This window comes from Leuciscus leuciscus, assembly GCF_965113295.1.
Source record: "Leuciscus leuciscus genome assembly, chromosome: 7".
Taxonomy (NCBI): Eukaryota; Metazoa; Chordata; class Actinopteri; order Cypriniformes; family Leuciscidae; genus Leuciscus; species Leuciscus leuciscus.
The window spans coordinates 26,586,421-26,612,477 of record NC_138731.1 but is presented as its reverse complement, the minus strand read 5'-3'; the positions used below and the strand labels follow the sequence as shown (position 1 = coordinate 26,612,477).

Here is a 26,057-nt window from a genome sequence, read left to right as displayed (position 1 = left end):
TGATTTCGAATATTTTTGCTATATCAAATAACTAAAAGCAGCAGAGGGAGACGTGCCAAGACTCCTTTTAAAATGGTTTTTAATTTCATATGGATCTGGAGTTGATTCCTGACCTCTTTATTCCTATCAATGAAATAATTGTCTAGTCCTTTAAAACTCCACTCATTGCCTTTGGTTTGAATATCTTAAAAAAATATTTTCTGAACAGGTCCTTATAGAGGACATTAACTTTTCCACGTCTCCTACAAATCTGAATGATTAATTAATGTTTCATAGTCTTAATTACAAGGTCAAATCCATCATGTGATACATGATACCGCACTGAGAAAACTACAGAAATCCTATGGCAAGGGTGTGTTGTTTTATCTGTCAAGAGTGTCTGTCGGTGATAGCCCAGAGCTAGCTGCTCTCCAGCGGAGCTCTGAACCATGCTAATAATACTGAGCTGGTATGAAGCCAGACTCCAGGAGAAATGTGGGAATGATCAGGTAGAAGAGAAGTGAACAGTCGAGAGTATATGTTTTGTTTTGTTTTTCTTGAGGACATGCCCAGAAGTCCACATTTAAACTGTTGAAGCAACAGGTTTCAGACCATTTCCAAATGTGCTCTTCTCATAAAGAGAAAATACAAAAGTGACTATTCAAAGAAGTGTTATTGGGGGTTATTATATATATTATATATATATATATATATATATATATATATATATATATATATATATATATATATGCATTTTTTTGCCTTGCTATGAATTTGACAGGTGATTCATGTCGGCATGTTGTCGTCATTTATTAGTGTTGCTCTCAAACAGAGCTTAAAATTTGTTACATTTCTAAAGATTTAAATTTCATAAAGGCCAGTGATTGAAAAGGCGAATAAAAAATTCCAAACAAGGACCAAAAACACAATAAAATTGTCCATAAGAAGTGTGCAGTAGCCTACAAGCTCTTACAACATTCCAAATTGGTATGAGGACACCTCCCACCAGGTTTGGTGTCAATTACACCAATGCCATTGGTTCTCATTTACCTCGTAAACATACTCGAGCTGTGAAGACTGGACAAAATTCATGGTGCTTTTTTTGTCCCCTGGTCAATGCTGCTTTCATTGTGTGGGAAAGTTGCACAAACATTCTTCAGAATTTCTCTTTTTTGTGTTCTACAGAATAAATTCAGTCACATAGGTTTGGAACAACATGAGGTGGGTAAATGATCCTCAAAAAACTCAGTGACCAAGAAGGAGACTCGGGAGGGAAGCCACTGAGAGACCAATGACAGAGCTGAAGGACTACAGACTGAGTTTGGAGAAACTCTGCAATAAACAACAGTTGTCCAGGTTATTCACCACTCACAGCTGGCAAAGAGTAAGCCACTGTTTTAAAAAAGAAGAAGCCATATATGAGATCTACAGTTTACCAGAAGGCATGTGGAGAATTATGAATCAAAATTTTGCTTTTTGGCCAACAGACTAATGCCAGATTTCAACTGAGCATTTATATTGATTAATCTAGTTTTGCTTAAAAACTGTAGGCTACTTGTACTTTTTATTTTATTTTATTTTTTATAAATAGTTGCTGGTAGGCTTGGTTTGATGGTTTGTTATTTTAAAAACATGTAAAGTGTGCAAATATTTGTGGGACAAGTGTAGTGCCGTCTGCCCTGGGGGTTCAAAGTCGTTGACTTTGCCCTCTCTCTATTTACACAGGCTAACATATTTCTCTTTAACTTCTCTCTGTTAATTTAATAAAAATAATAATAATAATATTAAAATTAAGTTAGCAAGTAATAGCCTAAACAAGATAAAGAAGATTTCGGCCATTTCGCGTTTGGTCGGGTATCATGTAGGCTATTGTCATAACAACGGTTGCCGTGCAAAAACGCAGCCTACATTGACTTTCTCTTATCATTTGAGTCAGTATGAGATGGAGAAAACGCAGTCTAACCAGCTGTAGCCTAGCCTACTTCATGCAAGTCGGAAACATGCAACTTGCAAGTGGTGGTTGCGGTCGAAAGTGATGCTTTATTATCGTCGATATACGCCTCGCGAAAGTAGATTTTCAGATACGAAATGATACGTCATTAAATGTCGTTAAAAAGGCTCCATTGCTCAGCTCGCGACCATTAAAAAAGCTTCTGCTTATTTATTTCCACCGCCGTGAACATCTGCGAGAGTCGTGAACTCCTCATCGTCCCTCGGTTTTCTCATCTTATGCTGTATAGGCTAGTCTTTTGTTTAGGACAGTGGGGATCATTTCACAACACTGCAAGTTTCCAATCGATTTCTGCTGCCACCGTGCTCGAGCAGCAGTGCTCAATTATAGGCTACTGGAAGACTTTCCCTGAATGGCCCTTCGCCCACGCGTTTGCAAACCAAATCTCTGTTAAAGTAGACCACAGGGTACACTATTCTGCACTGGCCGTCGATAAGCTCGAGCTGGACCATCGCCTCGCTCCTGACACTCCTGCATCCCTATCGACCAATCAGAGCCGCGGCACCGTCCCGCCCCTCCCGATCCCTTCAGAACACGTGATGCGGAGCGGTCTGGAAACCTGCCGCTCGCCTTCAGTGCGTTATTGTGGTTCACAGGTACAGAGGAATGGCCCTCCGCGATACTCTGATAAACTCACGGCTCTCCGCGAGCGCACGGACTGAGGACGGAGGACAGTCTCTCTAACCGGCGCTTCAGTGGATGTTGTAACTTCGGCATGTCACTCGAATGGGATATATGATTTTTGCCCCATTTGTGTCTCTTAAAAACACCCCTTGCGTCTTTTTTATTTTTGCCTTGCTTTCTGAACACCTCGCTTACCCACTCTCCTCCCGAAACCATCCCCTCCCCTGTCATCGCACCCAGTCCTCTCTCATTCCGCATCTGCACCTTCTCGCTTCGGGCGGATCCTTGCTCTGGTCATCTAGAAACAACTGCTTCATGGGGCACACTACTTTCGTCGGAAAATGTCCCCCTCTTGGCTTCTAAGCGCACCGGCAAAGTTGACAACATTAGGACCAGGGCGCGTCTGTGAGCAGTGTCGGGGGAACTGAGATGGGTGTCTCGGTGGCGGCGGCCCTACATGAGCCCCGAAGTCCGCACCAGTGGAGCCGGATAGTGGGACATTGGGTTTGGATTGCAGTCTTGTCTTTTCTCGCCACTTTCCCTGTGCAACAACTTGGCGCTTTCCCATCCTCTCTCAGCGACTGTCAGACTCCAACTGGATGGAATTGCTCAGGTAAGGTGTTCATATAGTCCGCTGCTCCTTGGGTTGGAGGGAATACGGTTTGAAGTTCCCTTGACAACGGAAGACGGCTGTTTATCGTACAAGTAGCATAAGTTATGGACCTAAATTGATCCTAATGTGTGGTGATGCAAGCTTTTGCATTTCACTGCTGCTCAAAAAAAAAAGAAAAAAAGAAAAGATGTTTAAAAAAAATACCTGTTTTAGTGATGGTCAGGATCGTATTTGGTGTGTTACCGTATAGCCTAGTTATTTCCTAATCGTCTTTTTAACCCTCACGTGATATGTAAATAATGATTTTTCATGAAAACAAAAATGTATCGCTAGCCTACAGTGTCTGACACCACATTTCCTACATGAATTGACCTGTTTTTCAAGTTCAGTGCGTTTAAAAGAAAACCAAACGGATGGTGTGTATAGCCTATGTCAAACACAAGTTTTCACCCATGAAGAGCAAGAAACACGTAAATTGGCTAATTAGCCAGAAAAAGTGGTAAATAGGCATACTTGTCATTCTGTCTTCACATGTGAATCAAGTTTCTGTGGATAATTTGAGAATCAGAGACTATTGCTTGTTTATTTTCAAACTTGGAAGATAACTAAGGCTATTTATCCGCATTTACCTAAAACTATTATTTCTATAGGCCTATTTCTGTTTTGTTGAAAGTGGTGGTGATATTTTGATGGTGATAATAGGTTTCAGCCTTGAATGTGGGCTACGTGTAAGAAATCATTTAGAAGTCAAGTCATACTTTTCTTGGTAACAATTCCATCAAGCCAGCATAATAATCTCCGTGCATCAGTCCGTTGTAGACTCGGATATTAAGTGGGATTTGATTTGGATTGCGCCGACCTCTCACCCTCACTGTCAGAGCGCCGTTCAGATGATTGCGGATGCACGTGAAATAATCATCATGCGCGCCCTGAGGCGCGAGAGACGCGCGGAACTCGCCGCATATTTCTGCGCAGTTTCCCGCTGTGGCGCCTGACTATCAATCAGCAGGTCACCGTGGGCAATTAGGTGTCGTTCCAAAACGTCTATCCTTACTATTGCCTGCACTTTGGTTATACAACTCATGGCAATGGCATGCATGAGACGTGGGAAACTCTACCACAGGCATGCCTGAAGGCCACTTCATTGTTTCCATGATTTACAAAAAGGTGTTGATAATGGGCTAGGCTGTATGATGCATTTTCCTAAATCCTTACTACAAATGCAATCATACAACCATTGCAGACTACGAAATATAACACTAATTGCCAGAATCAAGCACCTAATGGTCTATTGTATTCATTTTCAAACAGGTGTGGCCATTGTTTGAATTGATAGAGTTTTTAATAACTTATCTGATTGTCATGAGTGTCTAAAAGCTTTTACTGACTGTTTTTCAAACAGCTGTCAGTCACATTTGACCAGAATTTCTTTCTTCTGTGGAACACAAAATGAAAGTCAGTGGGACAAAAAAAGAAAAATACGATTCTTCTAAATAAATGTAGTGTCTTCTTACAAAAAAGTTGAGGGTGAGTAAATTATAGTAGGGCTATTTTCATTTTTAGGTGAACTATCACTTTAATTAATTTGCTGAATTAAGAGGATAGTGCAAAGAGCAAACAGAATGCCAATATAAATTGGCATTATTGCATTTATCAGGTCTGAAGAGAGGAATCCGTGTTATAAAACCTGAAGTTCCAACTGACTGAATATAGTTTAACTCACCAGCACTTAATTATGCGCTGAACACAGCAATAATGTCCAGCAAATCAAATGCAAGCCAGCTGTTTAGTCAACAATCCTAACTTGCGGCGGTTGGCAATGGACACAAGCGATGTGAATACTCTTGCAAAGTAAGGGCCTTTTTACTGAAATATCTTCCCTTTGCATGATTAGAATTCTGTAAGCTTTAATTGTATGTACTGACTCAAAACCCACGACCCAAAGGGCAGTACGCTTTTATTTGTATTTGTCATAGATATCAATAGCTCTCCTTTGGAGGACCTTTTTTTTGTTTTGTTTTTTTGTTCTTTTTTTTTTTGTTGCAGTTTTTGGTAGTTAAACTCTTAAAGGGATAGCCTAGTTCATTAAAAAAAATTATATAATGTTTACTCATCATTTACTCCTCCTCATCTTTCCAAACCTGTACATTACTTTCTTTCTTCTGTGGAACAAAAAAGAAGATTGTCAGTGTTTTTTATCCATACAATAAACGTCCAATGTTGAGAACCCCATGGTTCTTTCAAAATATATTCATTTGTGTTCCTCAAAACAAAGAAAAATAAAGAAATCATAGTGCAGAATGACATGAGGGTGAGTAAATTATGAAAGAATTAAAACATTTTCAACTGTTTTTGAACATTTGCTGTATGTCTGTTTCTGTTTTCGAATTATCAAAGTATTTTCAAATTACTTACAATGTGTCGAGATTTTTCAAAATGCACTCCATCTCTAAATAATGGTGTTGCGTAGTAGAGGATTCAGAACAGAATATGTAGAGAAATTCTCTACTACACTATATACCATTCTTAGAGATTTATATTACACCTCAAACAAAAGCTAAACACATTTTTAACTGATAACAATGTCCTGGGGTTTGAATTCCAGCTCTGTACTGGCCAGACATCTGGTCTGATGTCTCACTCATGGAGTTGTTTATACTTCACCTTTAGAATATTCGTGTCTCTACCAACTTACTCCTTTAAATTATTCACCTCAATGCAAGGCCGAAATAACAATATGCATCTCCCCTGATACTCACCCGTTTTGCACATCATGAGACGTAACATTGGCTCACACACTTCTAGTATGTTTTGATAAAATTACAACACTCTGTAGAAGAGCGAGTAGACCTGCAATACCAGGTGTTTGAGCTAAACAACAGTTCTTATTTCACTGCAGATGAAAGAAACAAGCAGCTGAAGGTGGTACTGGCAACACTTTTAATTAGGATTGTTAGAGCTCCATTACTGAGGTTGTTGGCTATAATATTGGAGGTGAAAATATGAATTAGTATATGCTAGTGTTATTCATAAGTATGTTATGAAGTTCTGTACATTCTCTAAACTGAATGCATTAATCTGCCCTTCACCTTGTCACTATAAAGCTACAGCTGTAACTCACAACCCATTTGTTTTATATTGCCATCCATTAGCCACTAAATAGCTTTTATGCAAAAGTGGCCAAGCCATAGGGCAAATTATGCTGCTCCAAACACCTATCCAAAAGCAGTTACCAAGGTTATACTGATTATACAGTTCTTTAAGGAAAGTTTTGCTACAGAATCTTAAAATGACTTGTTTGTGGGAAACCCAACTTCTGGGGAAATATGCAAATCTGGCCTTATATGGGATGCATAGGATTCCACAATAAAATGAAAGTAGCAAAAGACCGTTTCTTCCATATTGTGACGCATTCCAGTGTAACAGATTATCAAAAAATATTAAAATAAAAAATAGGGCAGGGACTTGGTTCTATGAAAAACTTGCTGATTGGATTTTGAGATGTGGGTGTCGAATATAGATGTCTAAACAGTCTACGTGATTGGAGAAGTCCGGCATACAAGGTATGACATTTTGATAAAATAAATTCTGAGTTTAAAAAATATATAATATCATGTTAATATCACATAAATATGAAACATATATATGGATGAATTGTTCACAATAAGATAACATGCATTAGCCTATGTAACATTTATTTACAAAATAGATTGGGTGCACATTCTTAAATCTTTTAATGTGAAGTGTGTCGTTTTTTTTATATTAAAATGTTTTCGTCTATATTAATCTGTCACTATTATGTTCTGTCCTGTCTGCACCTGTTCTTGTTTGTCCCTGATTAGTTCATCCTCCACCTGTGCCTGGTTAGTTCCCTCATTTCAGCCTGTGTATTTATACTCCCTGTTCTGTTTAGTCCTTTGTCAGTTATTGTTTGATGTAATGCTGTTCTTCATGTGAGTCACCAGAAAACTCAATTTTTTATCGTATCCAGTGTTCCTTATTTTCCTTCATCGGCTAAACGTTACTTAATCAGTGCTTAAAGACAGTGTAGCCCAACTCCAATTTAAATTCCCCAAAAACAACCAATGGCATGAGTTTGGGACAGGACTATTTGTGTTTGTGACCAATGTCAGAATGAAATATTTGAAAATTTAGTCATTATTTTGGCAGTTCTGCTTAGTGACATTATAGTGGCACAGATATTTATTGATGGTTTTAACCACTTTATTGTTACTTATTTGTATCATATAATACTATACTATAAACTCTATAACCTTCCTTAAGTCTATATCATGTACTTGTGTTTTGTACTAAATGTCAGTATAAGGCTGTTTGTTGGGGGGTTAAATTATTTGCCTGGCTTGTGACGGCTCCAAAAAAAATAAAAAATCGCCTCCGCAAATCATTGTTGCGAAAAGTCATGCATCAACTGATCTTATTTACGGCCGTGTGTCACGCAGGCTGTTTGCACAGCACATTTTGCTATACATACCTTGAACTTCATAAGATTTTGAACTTACAGAAAGTCTATTTTAGATTCAGGAAGAGTTGCTTTACTTGTTTTTTGTGGGCCGTCAGATAGAGCATCTTAGGATGAAAGATGTAATTTCCTGTTTGGCTGCTCTAATCATTGCTCTGTGACTTCAAGGAATGACTTTGAGGAATTTTTATTGAAATTTGCAGGATGTTTCTTGTTGTCCACACACATACTGTGCTTTCTTCGCAAAGAATAGAAAAACAGATATTATCTATTCGTGTTGACAACCAGGCTACTGAGAGATTGTCCTGCCAGAGAGACTTTAAAGAGAGCAGAACAAAATTCCTTTCCGCTCATGGTAACTCGTCCCTGCTCAAAAAGCATTTTTAACAGACTTCCTAAAGCTTATTTACAGTTAATCATATTATCTGACTGATGTTTGGTTAAGTTTAAAATCTGGTTAAGCATTTAAAGGCCTCTCAGTGTCCTTGATGAAGAAATTAACGTAATAAAATTTCAAGGATGCCACTGCCTGTTTCCAGAACTCATTTCCTCTTGTGTGACCTTCTAACTTTCTTCAGTCTCTGTTTTAACTTTGACATCCCAACCTTATGGCTTTGAACTTTTTGGTGGTCCAAACCAGGAGTAGGGGGTACATATATAAGCAGCTTCTTAGGGGGGGAATTGAAGGGATAGTTCACCAAAATGAAAGAATTAAAATTCTGTCATCATTTACTCACCCTCATTTCTTTCCAAACCAGTGTGACTTATTTATTTTGTTAAACACAAAGAAGATTTTTTGAAGAATGTTTCAACTGTTTTTTGTATTTTTTTCTTCCATACAATAATGAATGTTTGACTGGACAAAAAGCACTGAGACATTATTTTGTGTGAAAGACATTTTGTATAATGCTAAATGATATAACGTATAATGTATGCAGTAAAAGGAACACATTTCTTTTTCTTTTATCAAAGAAAGGGTACTTCAGATTTACTTGTGGGGCTGTGAAGGTTCATGTGACAAAAAAGGTTGGTAAACAAGTCCAGACTGTTGAATCGCTCTCACTATAATCAGTGTTTATTATGTTAGACGGAATATATCTTCTCAAGTGCGGTTGGTGGTTGACTCTTTTGTGTGTGCTTTTTACGTTTTCTGAAACGGTGGCACCTCATGTGTTGTTTTTTAACGGAATTTGCTTTCTCAGTGTAGCTAGGATGCACTGCTTCAGATTAATTAAACTGAATGGAGGGATTTTGTGTCTGGTGAAAGAGAATCTCCTGTGACTGTTCTTCTCCGATCAATTACACCATTTCCCCATCCTGCTCCTGTTGCCTCGTTGTTGAATGCTGCACGTCTCAGACATGCACTATCGTGAGGTCAAGCTGTATCATGACACAGCTATGGAAGGGCAGCCAAGCAATAGAGGTGTGACAAAATGCCTTGCATCTGTATGACTTCGCAGAGGTAGTGCTCGCATCAATAATGCAAGCAGATGCATCATGCTCGCTCAGACCGACGAGGTAGAGTACGTGCCACATCAGATTTGTGTGCCAAGTGCAGCTTCCAGAACAATTGTTTGATAATAAAGTTGCATGAACACAAAAGAAAATATTGATCTATACTAAGAATATATATATATATATATATATATATATATATATATATATATATATATATATATATATATATATATATATAGATATAACTTTTTTTTGTTTTGAAGAAAGTCATACTGGTTTGGAATGGTAAATTACCACTTTTGTTTGGAATGGTAAATGACCACTTTTATTTGTAGTGGTAAACCATCAGAGGGTTAAAGCACCAAAAGAGCCAAGACTTCTACTGATTCCGCCTTAAAAATGGTCTGTGATCCCCCTGAATGCGAGGAAAATATTTTGTGTAAAAGGTATTAGACTCAAATTAAGGCATGAATTCTTATTTTATCAGTAAGCTGAGGGATTGATGATGGTTTTGACTAATTAGCTTTGGCAAATACTCTGACTTGTATTTGTTGCTTCAGTAAGCTGAATTGATTGAATGTCAGTTTATCACAGCTCCTTAAGAACAGATTGTGAACAAGATGAATTTAAATGAAACATGAAACTCTAATTTTACATGAGAGATTAATGCACATACCAAGAGCCAAAATCATTTCTCAAGGCCTTAAGAACTGAGGCACATAATGTGAATATTGCAACCGACGACTGTTCTTTTTTTCCTCCCAGTAGCGTTTGAGGTCCATTGATAATTTCTTTAGCTGAAATGCAAATAAGTGCACTAGGTTACGTAAGACATTTTTCTGCACTGTATGTGGCCCTTTAGCAGGGGCCTAAAGTAGCTGCACGCCCTCTGGTGTTGTCGTTACAATGAGCAATGTTCTGGTTCGTTCTAGCTTCCAGGGCTCACCGGATAACACAGGGTAAAAATACTGTGTAGCACTTGCAAGAAGCTTATTTGCTTTGACAGCAAAAATCCCAGGGCACACGAGCAGACCCACTGTTTTGTGTCGTGTAGTTTATTATGATGATGTATGGCTCTTTGAGTCGGAATATATGCGGGTAATATGGAATGTTTCATAAGATATTATTCTTTGCGTAATGTTTGTGTCATTTTTATGATATTAAGCAAATGATAGAGATGCTTATTCCTTACATAATTATAAAAGGTATCAGATAGGGTCTGAATGATGTAGTGCGGGTAAATGGGTAAAGTCATTATTTTGGGAGCTTATTGTTAAATGAACAGCAGTCAGCTTCTGTATGCTGAATAGTAAAATTAGGTTTTGACTCAGCGGTGGTCTGTTTTTAGAAACAACTCATCTTAATTGTAATCATCTTAAGGAATCCTTGTGGACTTAAACTGTCTGCGAGCTCTTGATTTTTGATGAAGTGCTATTTTTCGGAGTCTGTCCAGCTCCTCAGCAAATTGAGAATATTTCACAGAGCCTGTACTCAGCTTATTATAAAAGCTGAATAAGGTTCTCATGCGCCTATTCCAAGAAGTTCACCGTGTGCTGAATCATTATTCCTCCATGAACACTTGTTTCATTCCCGATAAGAAAATGTCTCAAGAGCAAAATATGGTCTTGGCAAATGGAGTTGCTCATTGCAACTTGATGAACCCTTCAGAAGTCCTGCCAGCCATCCTGCTGGGATGACGTGTTCGCTCCGATAGTTCTGCTGAATTATTTTTATCGGAAGTGTCTGTACAAAAAGTGTTTTGACACTGCTGTGTTTATGCAGAAACTCATGATGTTTTCTTTCTCTTTGGGTTGTTGCAGGGGATGATGACCGGGACACAGATCTCTTCCTTTGTGACACCAACACTTGCAAGTTTGATGGCGAGTGTCTCAGAATCGGGGACATAATAACATGTATATGCAACTTCAAGGTAAGACCACTTTCACTATGAACCAGCATCACTAATCCAGGTTTAGTGTGTTGTGAAGGGTCAGGGGTTGTATGACAGATTTATTTTATCACTGCGTCAGTATCGCATTTTGTTACAATATTTTTGATTATATATTTAAAATCTATTTTGTATTGAATTTTCTTTTCAGCAAAATATTGTAACAATATTTGATACTGTCACAAAACCATGTGGTAATGCCTATCACAGTTAATTAAATACTTTATAAATAAAATTAGTTTTCTTTTTCTTGATAAACTTTTGCAAGACCTATCATTCATGGCAACAACATATCACTTTGTTAAGTAGAAACGAAACACTTAAAACTATAAAAGGATTAGTTCACTTCAGAATTAAAATTTCCTGATAATTTACTCACCCCACGTCATCCAAGATGTTTATGTCTTTCTTTCTTCAGTTGAAAAGAAATTAAGGTATTTGAGGAAAACATTCCAGGATTTTTCTCCATATAGTGGACTTCAATGGGGTCCAACGGTTTGAAGGTCCAAATTGCAGTTTCAATGCAGCTTTAAAGGGCTCTACACGATTCCAGCCAAGGAATAAGGATCTTTAGTGAAAAAAAATAAAAATAAATAGTAATAATAATTTTATATATATATACTTTTAACCACAAATGCTCTGCGATGCGCCACACATTACGTACTCACGTTGAAAGGTCCCAACTGAGAGGCGAATTTTAAAGTCTGAGCGGCGGTATGTCAGTCTTCACCGGGTTTCAGTAAAATAATGACGTGGTTACAAGGTGTGTATAATTTAAACTACTTTCTTCACTGTAGCAGCTGTTCAGTTTGCATACTGCTGCTCTCCTACTTGATTAAAGCTCCAGGTGAAAGGGTTGCCAGTTATCACAAAAATGTTTAAACAAGCCCATTAAAAACGTATTATAATAAGCATTTAAGCCATATAACTAGTACTCCTAGTTATATGGCTAACTCCTACAAAATTAAAAGAAAGTAACTGTAATTTATTATGAGTAGAATAGTTCAATATAAAATGTTTAGATATTATAAACTGATTGATGAAGTAAAACAATAACATGAGATTAAAAAATAATTCAGCAACACTTTATTTAAAGTTTAATTACAGCTACGAGTTGTATTTAATAACAATCAGTTGGGGGCAGTTCATCTAAAAGTTGAGTGTTTTTCATTTACTATATTTAGCTATCAATATAGTTTACCAAATAAATAATTTATTTCAGTTCTAAAGTATTTGGGTTTATTTATTATATAAAGCCCTTTTTGTCGTTTTTTCCAGAATAACTACATATATAAATAACTATATCGTGAAATATACCATTACGGTGAAATAAAATGAGTTATACCGTGAAACAGAATTTTGGTCATACCCAGCCCTAATGCCGGGGACACATTTAACGACTAGCTGAAATATTCTACGACTGAACTGATCTCACTTACAGACTGTTTCAAACACTGTTTTAAATACCGAATGTGAACACAGACTAACGCAACTGTTTTCAAGTTACTTTTGCGTGTTTGGGCATGATCAGTTGTAAGTATCAAATTACATTCATAATCAACCTTACAGTCGTTAAGTGTGTCCCCGGCTTTAGCATTCTTAATGTCATCATGAACTCAAAATTGACTCTTCTATTTTTTTATGGAATGTTGCAGTGTTTATAATGAATGGTTTATCTGTGAACATAATTTGTTTTTAAATACGTGCCACTGTAATCTTTAATCATACACATTTACGTACGCTCCCCCTCTCAAAAACATTTCTTCTTTGATGATGTGTATGTCAAGTGCCACGGTTGTTCAATGGCCAGTTTTCTTTAATTAAAATTGATGTTTGAATCCTCCCAGAGCTTGTCTTTTTACAACAGTTGTTTTAAAAATAAATGTAAAAAAAAAAACGTAGGAATTTTTTTTGGGAAAACACAATTTAGATGCAAGTCTTTGATGCCATGATAACTGCGATTTCAACTATCCTTCAGTATATCTGCCTTTCGCTGTTTTCTGTCCAACCTAGGGGACTACTAGAAAGTGGCCCACTTTATCTGCTTTGGCTGTGAGATCACAGTGAAATGAAGACAGAGAGAGTCGTTGCTAATAACATCTGAGTTTGGTCTAAATGAAAATGCATTAGAGTCCCTCCAAGGCACTGAGCACATAGGCACTCAATGAGTCTGTTATTTTTATCCCATTTCGCGAAGGAACATTAGTTTCTTTGGAGAGATAAATGGCATTACCTGTTTGTCCAACCCCTCCTCTTCTTTTTTGGTCCAAATAGGCCTCAGACTTTTCAGACTCATGATGGTATTCTGTTTTTAGGACAAACCCCATTCTTTGTCTGGCCTCAGTGGGTCACATTGTTTTAATTTGTTTTCAAGTGAGGGACTAATGCCATCGGCGAGAAAAGGATAAGCTTGATTTAGGCATCCTGGACTGTGTGCCACATGTGTGCAAGTGAAGCTCTGACGTCAGCTAGCCTAAACCTAATAATGGTCCATGTCTTTATTCCATTAAGTGAAATAATTCATCAAAGAAGGATCGTCGAGTGGCTTGTGATGGGTATGAAGCCCAAGGGAAGTCTACAGTCAGGGAGGTAGTGTTGCTGAAGAGAGGAAGAAGGTTTGATCTGCCGATGAATAGAGGTCATTCAGCCCCTGATGTCCATTGAGTGATGTTTATTCACCTCACACCAGCTCTCAGAGGCGCCTAGCACATCACTCATACTGTGATGTTTACTTAAGATTGGCTCTTTAATGGTTTTTTAAGTGTTCATTATGTCTGAATGTTTGGTTGAATTTTACTTTCAAGTGTGTCTTTATGAACCGTACCACTGAGAAAAGAGAAACCTCCCATTATTTGAGGGAGATGGACCACTTTTACACTAATAAGTCTATCATTCTGCCCAGCTGAATTATAATTCACTAACCAATGTGGCCAAAGTGAAGCAGTAACTACTACAATGTGCTCATAATTGGGTTGGATTTAGTGAATTATTATTATTATTATTATTTTATGGGATGAAATACAGATACTTCACTTTGGTCTTGTCTTGCATGTGCTGGAAAGTTTTTATTTTTTATTTATCTATATAGGAGTAGTATATACACTATCTTTCAAATGTTTCTTTAAATGTTTTTGAAATAAGTCTCTTTACATTTACATTTATTTTGCATTTAATCATCTAGCAGATGCTTTTATCCAAAGCAGCTTCCAAATGAGAAATACAACAGTCCTCAGCAAGGCTGAATTTATTTGATCAAAGATAGAATAATAATATTGTGAAATATAAAAAAAAAAAAAAAAAAATGTTAATTGTATTTTAATATGTATTTAAGACTAATGAATTAAGACTCCAGTCTTCAGTGTCACATGATCCTTCAGAAATATGCTGTGATGAATTATATAAGTGATGAAAACAGTTTTAACAGCTTAATATTTTGTGTGGAAACTGTGATATTTTTTTTTTGATTTGTTTATTTTCTGTTTTCTGTTTTTATTATGATCCATACATTTTTGAATAAGCATGTTGAAGTTTAAAAAAAGAAGTGTGAAATGTAAAATTGAATCTAGCCAAGAAAATGAATCAAATGCACCGAAGTATCCCTGCGGCTGACTGAAAAGAGAAATTGAGAGCAATGCAAAAATTAAAGTCAGTTCATTTACGTAAGTACTTGTAATACTTGCAAAAACTTTCTTTAGCACCTTATTGCATTGTGAGAGGTTAGTTAACCCCAATATCAATTTCGCCGTTTTTATGTGATTTTACCTGCTGGAAAACATGCAGTAAAGCAGTACAGTTTATGTAATGCAATTTGTAGTATGTCTTTGGACCATGAATAAGTTTACTTTGAAACCCAGGGGCACAGCATGAATCTCATAAATAGTTTTCCGAAACAAGTTTGATGTGGCAAAGCAACGTGACTATTAAAATGACTATTAAACATGCATGTCTCTGAAAACCGAAGCAGGAGTTCTGGAACTGTGATTTTAGGTTTTGTTCAGGATATTTTCAAGTGTTTTGACTCCTTAAGTTTAGGGTATTCTACAAGTTCTATAAAAACTATATAGAACTATATTCTATAATAACATTGAAATTTGCTGCCAGAATGGCATAATTACATTTTCTACCAGAATGAGCTTACAGAGTCATGCTAACCAGCCAAACTTTGAGCTCTTGGTCTCTTATATTCTTTTTGGCAAATCCTAGATCATTAAAGATTAACAAAACAGAAAATTGTTGTTCCAACAATGAAATGTTGTTCCAACAATGAAATGTTGTTCCAAGCCTGTATGACTTTTCTTCTGTGAAGATATTTTGAACAATGTTTCAAATGTTTTTGAATGTTTCAACTGACATAATAACATTGGGGTGAATAAATGAAGACAAAATGTTCTCTTTTTTAATATTTTGAAACTGTGCCATAGTTCTGTTCTGTACAGACAACATTTAAGTGAAATCCAATTTCAAAAAGCCAGCAGAAAAAGAACGGCTTTTTTCCCTGTCAGATTTTTCCCTCTTTCTAGCAAATCTTTGATTGTCCTCATCTGGACATGTACCATCATGTCATAACGGATCGTGTTGTGATTCTGCATGTTCAGTCATGCCCGTGCTGATGACTCGCTGTGTTATGACACCTCTGATCCAAAGCTCTGATGCTCAGTCATTCATGTGCACTTTCATTGCCTACTCATGTGATTCATTAATGGGGGGTTATTGCTTAGCTCACAGACTGCCTGGGCTTTTTGTGATTCATTAATGGGGGGTTATTGCTTAGCTCACAGACTGCCTGGGCTTTTTGTTTTTTGGCTTGTTTGCAAGCTAGTTTATGGAATTGTCCCTTGCCTGTTGATGATGTGTGGTCTTGATTCAGTTTAACTGGACTGATCAGTTATCATAGCCATCTTCTCTCTGCTTGGCTCGTCTCTCAAGCACTGTTTCTGGTTGATACACTATCCTTCCGGCCATCATTGGATAACTGAGGTGTTGCCATTTTCAGATGGATGTGAACCGGTTGATGTAGCAAACAGCTTCTAGTTTGAGTTCTAGCCAAGGTGCTGCGCTCAAGTGAACTTACCCATGAAAAACTGCGTCTCCTTCAGTTCTCCTTTAGCGTGAACTCTGGGAATGAACTCGCAAGGCGCGCAGACAGTGGCAGAAGGTGGACGACTTCCCTCCGGGCCTTCTGCTGCCCATCATAAGAGCCATTTTCAGCCAGACCTCTTTGCATATATTACCATGCATTTGTGATCCTTTTATTCTTCAGTCATATGGTTTCACCGTAGCTGGAGACAGATTAAAAGTGGGGCTTTATTCCCTGGTGCCATTAGACAGTCCTACAAGACTATGACCATGAATCATATTGTACAGGTGCAATACCAAAATGTGCTTGGAGTGCCTGTAACTGCAAATTCCAGTGTCTTCTCATGTTTGTGTGGAGAAATAGGCCATGAGACGTTTTGTGTTACAGTGATTTCACTACAGGTAAAATGGTGTTTTTCAGTATGAGCACCTAAGACAATAATGACCCCATTTTCCTTACTTTGCAAGCACACAGTGTACATTAGATGACAATAAAAGGGTTAATGATGAAGGGATGACTTTGAATAAAGTAATAAAAAGATTTTTCTTGGTGACTTCATATTTCTTTTAAATCTGGCATCTATGGTACACCATCTGGAGCGCACACATGTTTGCTTCTTGTTTCTTGATTTTTCATCCATTTTGTATTACTGGAGTAAATCTAATAGATTATCAGTGTACAGTCTGCTACTTTAATGTTTAGTATAACAATTGTTTTGGTGTTTTTAATTTTTTTTAGTATTTTTCTGATGAGCAAATTGTATTATGACATGATTTTCCAAAATATGAGTGACTGTTTTTTCCCCCATTATTATTATTTCCATTGTTGCAGAGTCTCCACCAAAGAACAAACAATAAAAAAATTAAAATAAATATTGTTTTTCAGAATGGTCTTTGATTTAAAACTAAGGTCTATTTTATGCAATAAAAGTTAATCAAACAACATTCCTTTTATAATGTAGGGCTATTCCTTTTATAATGCATACAATAACAGTAAAATCATTATTGTATGACTAATGTAGAATTCAGGTTATGTGCAGTCACAGGTGTGTGGATTTATTGGCCATTTTATATTTTATTGTGGTTCCTCCAGTCAGAACTCAGAGTCAGAAATTAGCATTTTAGAAATGTGTTTAAAAGTAAAGTGTGTAATTTCTAACCCGTGGAAGACGGAGGTAGTGTTTGAAACCTGTTTAAAAATCATTGGTTTGGCAATTGCGTTTGGTGCCACTAGTGGTGTAGAAATCACACTCTTCTGCTTTAAATGACTTGCAGAAATGCATTTGAATCATTTTGGGTGACGAGCATTTCATGGCAATCCATACATGAGTATTTTTTTATTCAGCCTATTTTTCTTTTTTTAAGTCTAATCTTTTTTTCCTGTGCTCTTTTTTTCATGTCTTTCACCCCTAATAGCTTCTCTCCATGAGCTGCCACAGGAGATAACTTTCACCAATATATCAAAAATGAAGCAATTAAAATCAGGATGGAAGTTATTTCAGGGTGGAATTAGGTCCAGTTTCCTGTTTAAGTCAGTCTGGTGGGATTGGAAAATGCAGTCATACCGGCAGCATCCTGACTATGTTAGATGCGGGATGTGTCATACATCCATGTACACCGAGTCCCTCGGCTGGCATGTGCCAGACATGAGATTGGTTGGTGGTTTGGCAGCTGGAGAGTCGGGGGTGTGGGGATTCTACAGAGGTAGGTGATATTCGCTTGAGCCTGGTGCCACTCAGGATAGCAGCATCTGTATCAGTCCCCGCGTGGCTCTCCTCAGCCTGTCAGACGCTATTACCGAAGAGCCGTCTCCCCTGACAGGGCCCGGGAGCTCCTCGCTGGGAAGAGCGTTGCTCTAATCAAGAGCAGACTGCCAAGCGGTTACGGAGTGAGGCATGAGCCTTTCTGCCCTCCCCATAGCCTCCCCCAACCCTCATCAGAGGCAAACAGCACGCACATGGGCATCCTAGGAATGGGGAATGTCACTCAGTCACACAATGGCAGGCATGTCTCTGTGTGAGGGGGCGCAAAAAATACATCATCTGGTGAGACATGCACCAGATTCTTTTTTTTTTTTCTTTTTTTTTTTTGTGCCTCTCCGGGATATCGTGGCTGATCTGCTTCTATTTTTTCCCTCCCATGACCCTGTTGGCCACCGTCCCTGAGAGCTGTCACAGATAATGTGCTTCTTTAAGAAAGCAAGTGTCGAATCCAAACGCATAGACATAGTTGATCTCTTACTTTCCCCAGATGAAACTGGAGTTAAATGAATATTCCAGGTTCAGTACAAGTTAAACTCAGTTGACAGCATTTGTGGAGTAATGTTGATGGCCACAAAAAACTATTTAGTCTTTTGTCTTTAAAAATGTAAAGGTTATGGTGAAGCACTTATGGGCCCATTTTTTCAGAGGATTTAAAAGCAAAACTGTGAATCTTAAAATTGTTCTGAAAGCATTTACATACATTTTCTGTTAAACTTGTGTATTATTTGACATTTTCTAATTATAAACATCTGCTGATAACATTTTCAGTTTTAGAGAGCTGAATCGTACGAAACAGCTATTTTTAATTAGCACTCTAAAATGGTCACTGTCTATTTCGTGCACACAATGTGGATAAGCTACAGGTAAACTAGGGCTAGGTTGACGATATTGATTTCTCGTTTTTTATAAATCTTCATTTTGATGAGCCAAGATCGTTTAGTCTTTGCAGTTTTCAGATGATCCATTAACAAAGCTTCACTGAACATTATTTGTAGTGCATCTACCATCCATTATTCACAATAAAGTTTGTGCTTTGTTATTTTGAAATGAACAAAGTGTGAGCTTTCAAATTTAGTTAATGAAAACTTTGCCTTTCCATTATTAGTAGCAGAAATGCAAATGCTAATACTTTCTCTTATACCATTAGCATTTAACAAATACACATTTAACATTAACATGTTTGAATATCTAAAGTATTTAAAAGTGAATACATTTGTAGCCTGCCTAGTGCCTAAAAATGTGTAATTAGCAAATTAACATTACCTGCTCTTTATTTGAGAAAATGCTACTTACCAGACTGCACTGTTGGTTACAAACTTTTTGTTTGTGTGTGTGTGGTTTTAATAAATTATTTATTTGTGTAAAATAATATAATAGGATTACAGAATCAATAAGATGCTTTCTAAAGTATGAATCAGAATTATTTTTCAGATTAATTTTTTTAATCAAGTTCAAATATTTTTTTCATGTTGATTCATTTTTTTTTCATTATGGAGAAACATGCAGGTCAAAATAATTTTTTATGGTAACCAACATAATGCCAAAAGTGCTGTTGCCTGAGCTTAACTTGAACTGTAATTTTCTTTTGAATTCATCATTTCAGATAGCTATCTCAAACCTTTTCTAACTGATACGAGCAACATTTTTGGAATGATGAGAGAACAAAACGCATGTGAGTGAACATTCACCCTCGCGTCCTTGTGCGAGACTCTCCCGTTCACATTCCTTCACTGGTTTAAGGTCAACTCATCCCTTTGGTATGGGACTAATGATCTGACAGAAAGGCCCAGTTTTCCGTCGACATTCCCTGGAGCTTTTACTCTGTCACAAACGCTGTGCCAGACATCCATCACTCCACAGACCCAGCTGACAGGGCCACTCGAAGACGCTATCTCTGTCTTTTGTCACGAACCACAGGTGTTCCAGTGCCTGGAACATTAAGTCTTCTTAGTGCAAGTGCCACTCGTGACATCTGAGATTTTCAGATTTCAAGGTTCGGACAGCCTTGTGTTTTCCAAGGAAATGGTGGTTGGAGGTAGTACCATGGATGTCACTGGAATTCAAAAAGACGATGCCCTGACTTGTTTCTCCATTCCTCAGGGCTTCGACTCCATCTTTGACAGATTTGTTCTCCTGATAAGGATCAGCTGATGTTACTGATGTTGCGTTATCTTAATGGAAGAGAAAAAAACAGACCGGGCAGACTTCTTGTCTGTGACTGTCTCTGTACATGTCAGATTGAGCTGTGCGCGTGTGTGCACGCGATGTCTGTTTGCTGTCACAGCCGCTCACTCATGGTGCACTTTGAGCATCGTTCTGGCCTCTCATGTTTCTCGAGTCGTGCTGTTTCAGCCCTCATAATGTGCCCAAGGGTGAAAAGAAATGCTACATAATGCTTAATGAATCAAATGGGTTATATCATGTTCCACAATGCATAATTAACTCGCTATGCCTGTTTCATCTCAAGCTGTTGTGTACCCACTGGAAAGTAGACAAGTACACACATTTGCTTTTCTTACTCCGTATCAGATCAAGACTCCTTTAGCACTTCTCAGTCTGTTGGACCATATGGGAGTTTTGCATCTGCACTCAAGAAACTCCGCTGTTTTAAATATGACACTCAAATTTCACACTTCCTCGTGGATGTCCTTACATTCAGAGTTTCATTCCCTCACAGTGTTGTACAATAAGCACATATGACAACCTCACTTCTGTATTTGTGCGGGTACAAATCAACTGCCTTTTCACCTGTTCACCTGTCTCACAGTCTTTGACATCCCAAAAAGTCTCATTCTCATCTCAGTTTAGAAGATTCAGATCTTTGAATATTATCGTGTTGATACAAAACACGAAAGTGAGTGACTTGTGGATGTTTATTTTTTCACCTTGGCAGCATACAACTTGAATTCACTTTTTTAATGAAATTTCTATGATGCTTTTATCCTGTTGTTGGGACAAGAAGTAACCGTTGATAACATGAAAATAGCAACAAAAAAAGCTGCCATGATATTAAATTTGCTCTGTAGCAAAAGACATTTTGCAGCAACAAAAAATGTTTGGCTTCCAAACGCCATGAGAGTGATTTAGTGATGACAATTTTCATTCTTACCCCAAATAACCATGGGTAAACTAATGGAGTCCTCCAAAACCATCTGAATGTGGGACCAGAATGACTTTTGTATATAGCACAAGAGTGACATTTTGGTGGTGCAGGATACAAGTCGCTAGACTGCCGTTTTCTAATGGGAGTGTGTTGTCTTAACATGTCAGCCACTGTACGGTAGTTTTCAGTGCTGTTAGCGCTTCCTCGTACAGAACTGTAGACGCAGTATGCAGTCAGTCTTATCACCGCTCCGATCGCTTCTGCTGCTCACTGTGTCTGACTTTAATTGCCTGTCTTGGTTCAGTCTAGCCCTACTGCTTGAGAAGTTTCTTTGTGTAAGCTCAGGCAGTACAAGCGGTGCCTAGCATAGATGGATTGACTTGTCAGAAAGAGAACAGCTGATTTGTGCCACTGAATTGATGAATAGATCAACTAATAGATGGACTGACTGATGTGGGAATGAATGCCTGGATTGGGGAAAAAAACTGATGGATGGGTGAAAAACAAGGAAATAATGGGCTGCCATTTGCTAGCTCTAATACTCACTCTAATAATGCTGCAACACTTTTCTGTTGGCTTCCTGCCTGTGATTTAGTGTGACATCAATTCTAGGTATAGTGTAAATGAAATGTTAAAACAGGGTAGCACAGGTGTCTCTGAGTGATGTTTGTAGGGACTTTTTCGATGTTTTAAAGAAACACAGGCTTCAAAATAAGTAAAAGATAATGAGGGAAATTGGAGCAAAACAAGACCTCTTTTAGCCAGAGCACAGCCCCACAGCAGCCCCTGCAGGACAAAACAGGAACTTCAGCACCACTGATAGAGGTTAAAATCAGAGGTATCAAAACACACAATGCATTACAATAAAGAGTTTTAGTTCCCTTGAGCAACAAAGGCAAAATATTGTAAATATAATACATAAAGAATATTGTATACAAGAAAACCTGCTCACATATACACAAATAGCTTTGAAATACTGGAACATCACAAAAACTGCAATCCCATAGCATTTAAAAAATGCATACAAAATAAAACCGAGTTACTAATAAGCTTGAGAAAAAAAGGTAGGTTTTAATTGATGCTTTAAAAACTTTTAATGTAGGAGAAGCTCTAATCATTAAAGGTAGTGTGTCCCAACGTTTTGGAGCATAGACTGAAAAAGACCTATCTCCTTTTGATGTCAAACGAGCTTTCGGGACATTTAATAGCAGCTGAGATGAAGATCTAAGGGATCTCTGAGGAGAATAAAACTTCTGATATATAAATAGGGGCAAGTCCATGTAGAGCTTTAAATGTGTAAATTAAAACCTTAATATCAATTCTTTGTTTTATAGCCAATGGAGAGAGGCCTGGATTGTTGAGATTATGTTCCCTCTTTTTTGTCCCAGTCAGGAATCAAGCTGCAGCATTTTGGACAATCTGTAATCATGAGAGTGATGACTGACTAATTCCAGCATACAAGGCATTACAGTAATCAGGTCTTGAAAATAAAAGCGAGAATAACAGTATCCAAATCCCTAAAAGTCAGAAGTTGCTTTAACTTTCGAAGTCGCTTTAGCTGGAAAAAGCTGTCCCTGACCACTGAATTTATTTGTTTGTCAAACTTCAGGTCTGAATCAAACATTTTTTTTACATTAGAGTGATTGTTTGATTGAAAATTCCCCAAGCAAGCACTGTATTTGTCAATCTGCGGTTTGGAGCCAAACAGGACGGCCTCTGTCTTGTTTTCATTCAATTGGAGAAAATTTTCATCCATCCATTCTCTAATATCCTTTAAACATGCTAGCAGGGAAGAAACTGAATCACTATCAGAGTCTAATGGTAAATAGAGCTGGGTATCATCTGCATAGATGTGATAGGAGATCTTATTATGCTCAAAGATCGAGCGCAGTGGGAGCATGTAAAGAGAAAATAAAACTGGACCCAGGATCGAACCCTGTGGCACCCAATTTTACAGATATACTCCTATTTGAAAGATAAGACTCAAACCACTCTAAGGCAGTATCACAGATGCCAACTTCGTGATTTAATCTTTTTAACAAAATACAATGGTCTAAGGTGTCAAAAGCTGCGCTTAAATCCAACAGAACAAGGACTGCACAGTTTCCAGAGTCAATTGATAACAAAATATAATTTGTCACTCTTAAGGCGAGACCAAAAACATTGATTTTTCATGCAGTGGTCAGTTTTGAGATTTTGGGCTAGTTTACTCCTTCAGTATGTGTTCTTTCAAGCTGCTATAATGAAAACGTAGAAAATATACATTAAGATGTTTATTTTATTACATTTTGTTTACTTGCGGCAGTAATTTTCTCCCGAATTTACCAAGAAGTTAGCATTCCAACGCGACATGGCGAGTTCCGTCTGTTTACTGAAGTCTGTCGTGACCGGTATCGTTGTAAAGCTCTGAGTCTCCTGCACAACGCTATGTAACCCAAATATGGGCATTTCCTTTCTATCATTAACCAGTCGTGAATGTCCAAAGGGCGATTTAAAGCTAATGACGAAATCTAATTTAGAGCTATTTAAATCTTTAAATGCCGTTTTCTCCATAATGAGAGAAATGAGTTTTTTTGTCATTCTCCAGTACAAACATCTCAGCCTATGTAGCACCTATGTACACCAAACATCTCAGCCTATGTAGCACCTATGTACACCAAACTTTCCAGTTATACACTTAGCAGTATTCTGGCGATATTTTCAGAGGGATTTGTTAATAAATCATTCCTGGCCTGATTTATGTGACTTTTTTTATTTTCTTTTTTTTATAAGGTGAAAATCGACAACAGTATATTTTGATTTCCTAGGTAATGAAAGCATATATCCTGAAATCCCTTAGATTTAAATTTGTTTTCATCTTGTGTGTAAACAAAATAAAAAAAGAATTTTGCACCTGGCTTTATCATATGTTCAGATCTATCTACCGAAAATAAATGCAAAATTTTGCATATTTAATGAGATAATGCCTAATTTGCATAATTAAACATACACAAGTATATATATAAAAAAATGAATTACATGTTTTTGAAATTTGTAAGTAATCAACTGAGGAAGTTTCATGGTGATATATATTATTTTAAAAATGTACCCTATTCACCTGTAGTGTATCGCCTTAATAGGGCAGACTCAATACTGTTCTTAGCTTTAAAAGCAAACTGAAAAGGATTTAAGATGTTATTTAAAATTTAATACGGTGTAAGTTGATTTTAAAACCACTTTTTCCAGAACTTTTAGCAAAAAGGGCAACTTTGAAATGGGTCTGTTTTTTTAGCAAGGGGTGAACCACAGCATGTTTTAAACAGGAAAACATGCTGTGGAAAACCGGAAACTGCTGCTATGCAGAGAGGCATTTATAATGGAAAGTACACTAAATTGAATACCTCCTTAAAAAGGACAGCATTCGAACAATCTTGTTTTTAAAAATAATAATACATTTTATTTGTAAAGCGCCTTTCTCACATTTCACATTCTCACATCTCAAAATAGAAAAAGTTGGCTTAATAATAAAATTAAAGTACAACAATAGATTTAAAAAAAAATCTAAACAATTATACATCCAGCTTAATACAAAGGAATAAACTAATTTATTAAAGTGCTCCTATTATGCTATTTTAAAGGTTCCTAATTTTGTTTTGGATGTCTCATACAACAGGTTTACATGCATCCAAAGTTTAAAAAAAACACAATAATTGTTGAACCGTTTTCAGACTCGAAATGAGGTGATGTGCAGTGTATATAATGACACTGTACATCACCTCATTTCGAGTCTGAAAACGGTTTGTTCGAAGATTCAGGGTGTATTCACACCAGGAAAGTCCGATAGTTCACTTTCTTTGGTCTGGACCAAATACAATGTTGATTTTTGTTTTGTTTGGTACGGTTCCCTTTCACACTGCTCTTTTTGCAAGTGAACCAAAATTTGTAAACAAAACCACACGTGTGCTAAGGTCGTCCATTCATTGGACAGGAATTCTCAAGCAGGGAAAAGCAGGAAGTGCAAAAACAGGCTCAGCATGGAGATATTTTGTAATGCAATATTTGTTCTTTTACTGATTTGGTGTTATTCTCTAAAAACGCAATATGAAGAAGCTAATGAGCATCATATGATACAATGTCATCTATACGATGTTGTAATTAGGATTTTGAGAAGATGACGATGTGCTGCAAGACGGTTCCGGCGGAGAGAACATGCTTTTAAACCATTTAAGCACGATAAGACAAAAGAGAACAATCTGTCTGTGAATGTCCTGATGCACACACGACGCGCAGAAAGACGCGCAACAGTATCGTGCGCACAGACAGCTCGCCGGAATTCTCTTTCTCTTTCGCGCTTGAACGAACAAAAACACACACCATTATGCCAACATTTTTGTTAAGTATCCTCATAAGAGCAGTCAAATAAATTCTTAAAGGCGCAGTACTTTTTGCAATTGGGTCGGTTCTTGTTCACACCATAAACAAACCGTACCAGAGTTCATTTGGAACCGTACCGAGACCATCTCTTCAGCTGGGTCTCGGTTCGGTTGTTTGGTCCGCACCCGAGTGCGATTGCTGTTTTCACACCTGCCCAAAAGATCCGCACCAAGGGGGGAAACGAACTTGAGTTCAATTCAATCGAACCAAACAAGGCAGGTGTGAATACACCCTCAGTCTCTCTAGACCCCTCCTTTCCGAGAGCCTACTCTGCTCTGATTGGTCAGGCGGCCCAGTCTGTTGTGATTGGTCGACCGCTTATAGCACGAGTCAGAGACAAAACGATCATTACCATATCACAATTTCTGTTCCATATGGCTTCCTCAGCGCATGATACACAGTATACGAACAGGAATGATGGCATCAGTTTTTCCATATCAATTCCAGCGTGAGTCTTCATCCTTTTGAAGTGCATGCAAAGTGGATTTGCAGCACTGAAAAGAGCGTCTCCTCTGCATTTGTTGGCAGCACGAACCAAACTCTTCCAGGCCTCAGCAACTACAGTATTTGAAGGCGGGTCAAAGTAGAC

At 37.6% G+C, this 26,057-nt stretch overlaps 1 protein-coding gene across 4 annotated transcripts in view; it reads left to right on the top strand.

The window, feature by feature from the left end:
- The first annotated feature begins 2,120 nt into the window (after positions 1–2,120).
- The window catches only part of tmeff2a (transmembrane protein with EGF-like and two follistatin-like domains 2a), a 62,406-nt gene continuing 38,469 nt past the window's right edge, over positions 2,121–26,057 (top strand). Inside the window, exons 1-2 of one of the 4 annotated variants that reach the window (XM_082174911.1) lie at positions 2,121–3,227; positions 10,986–11,095. In XM_082174911.1, the coding sequence (XP_082031037.1) occupies positions 3,044–3,227; positions 10,986–11,095 (294 nt within the window). In that variant the 5' untranslated portion in view covers positions 2,121–3,043. The remainder of the gene's footprint in view (positions 3,228–10,985; positions 11,096–26,057) is intronic. The other 3 variants (XM_082174910.1, XM_082174913.1, XM_082174912.1) reach the window with 3 other exon arrangements.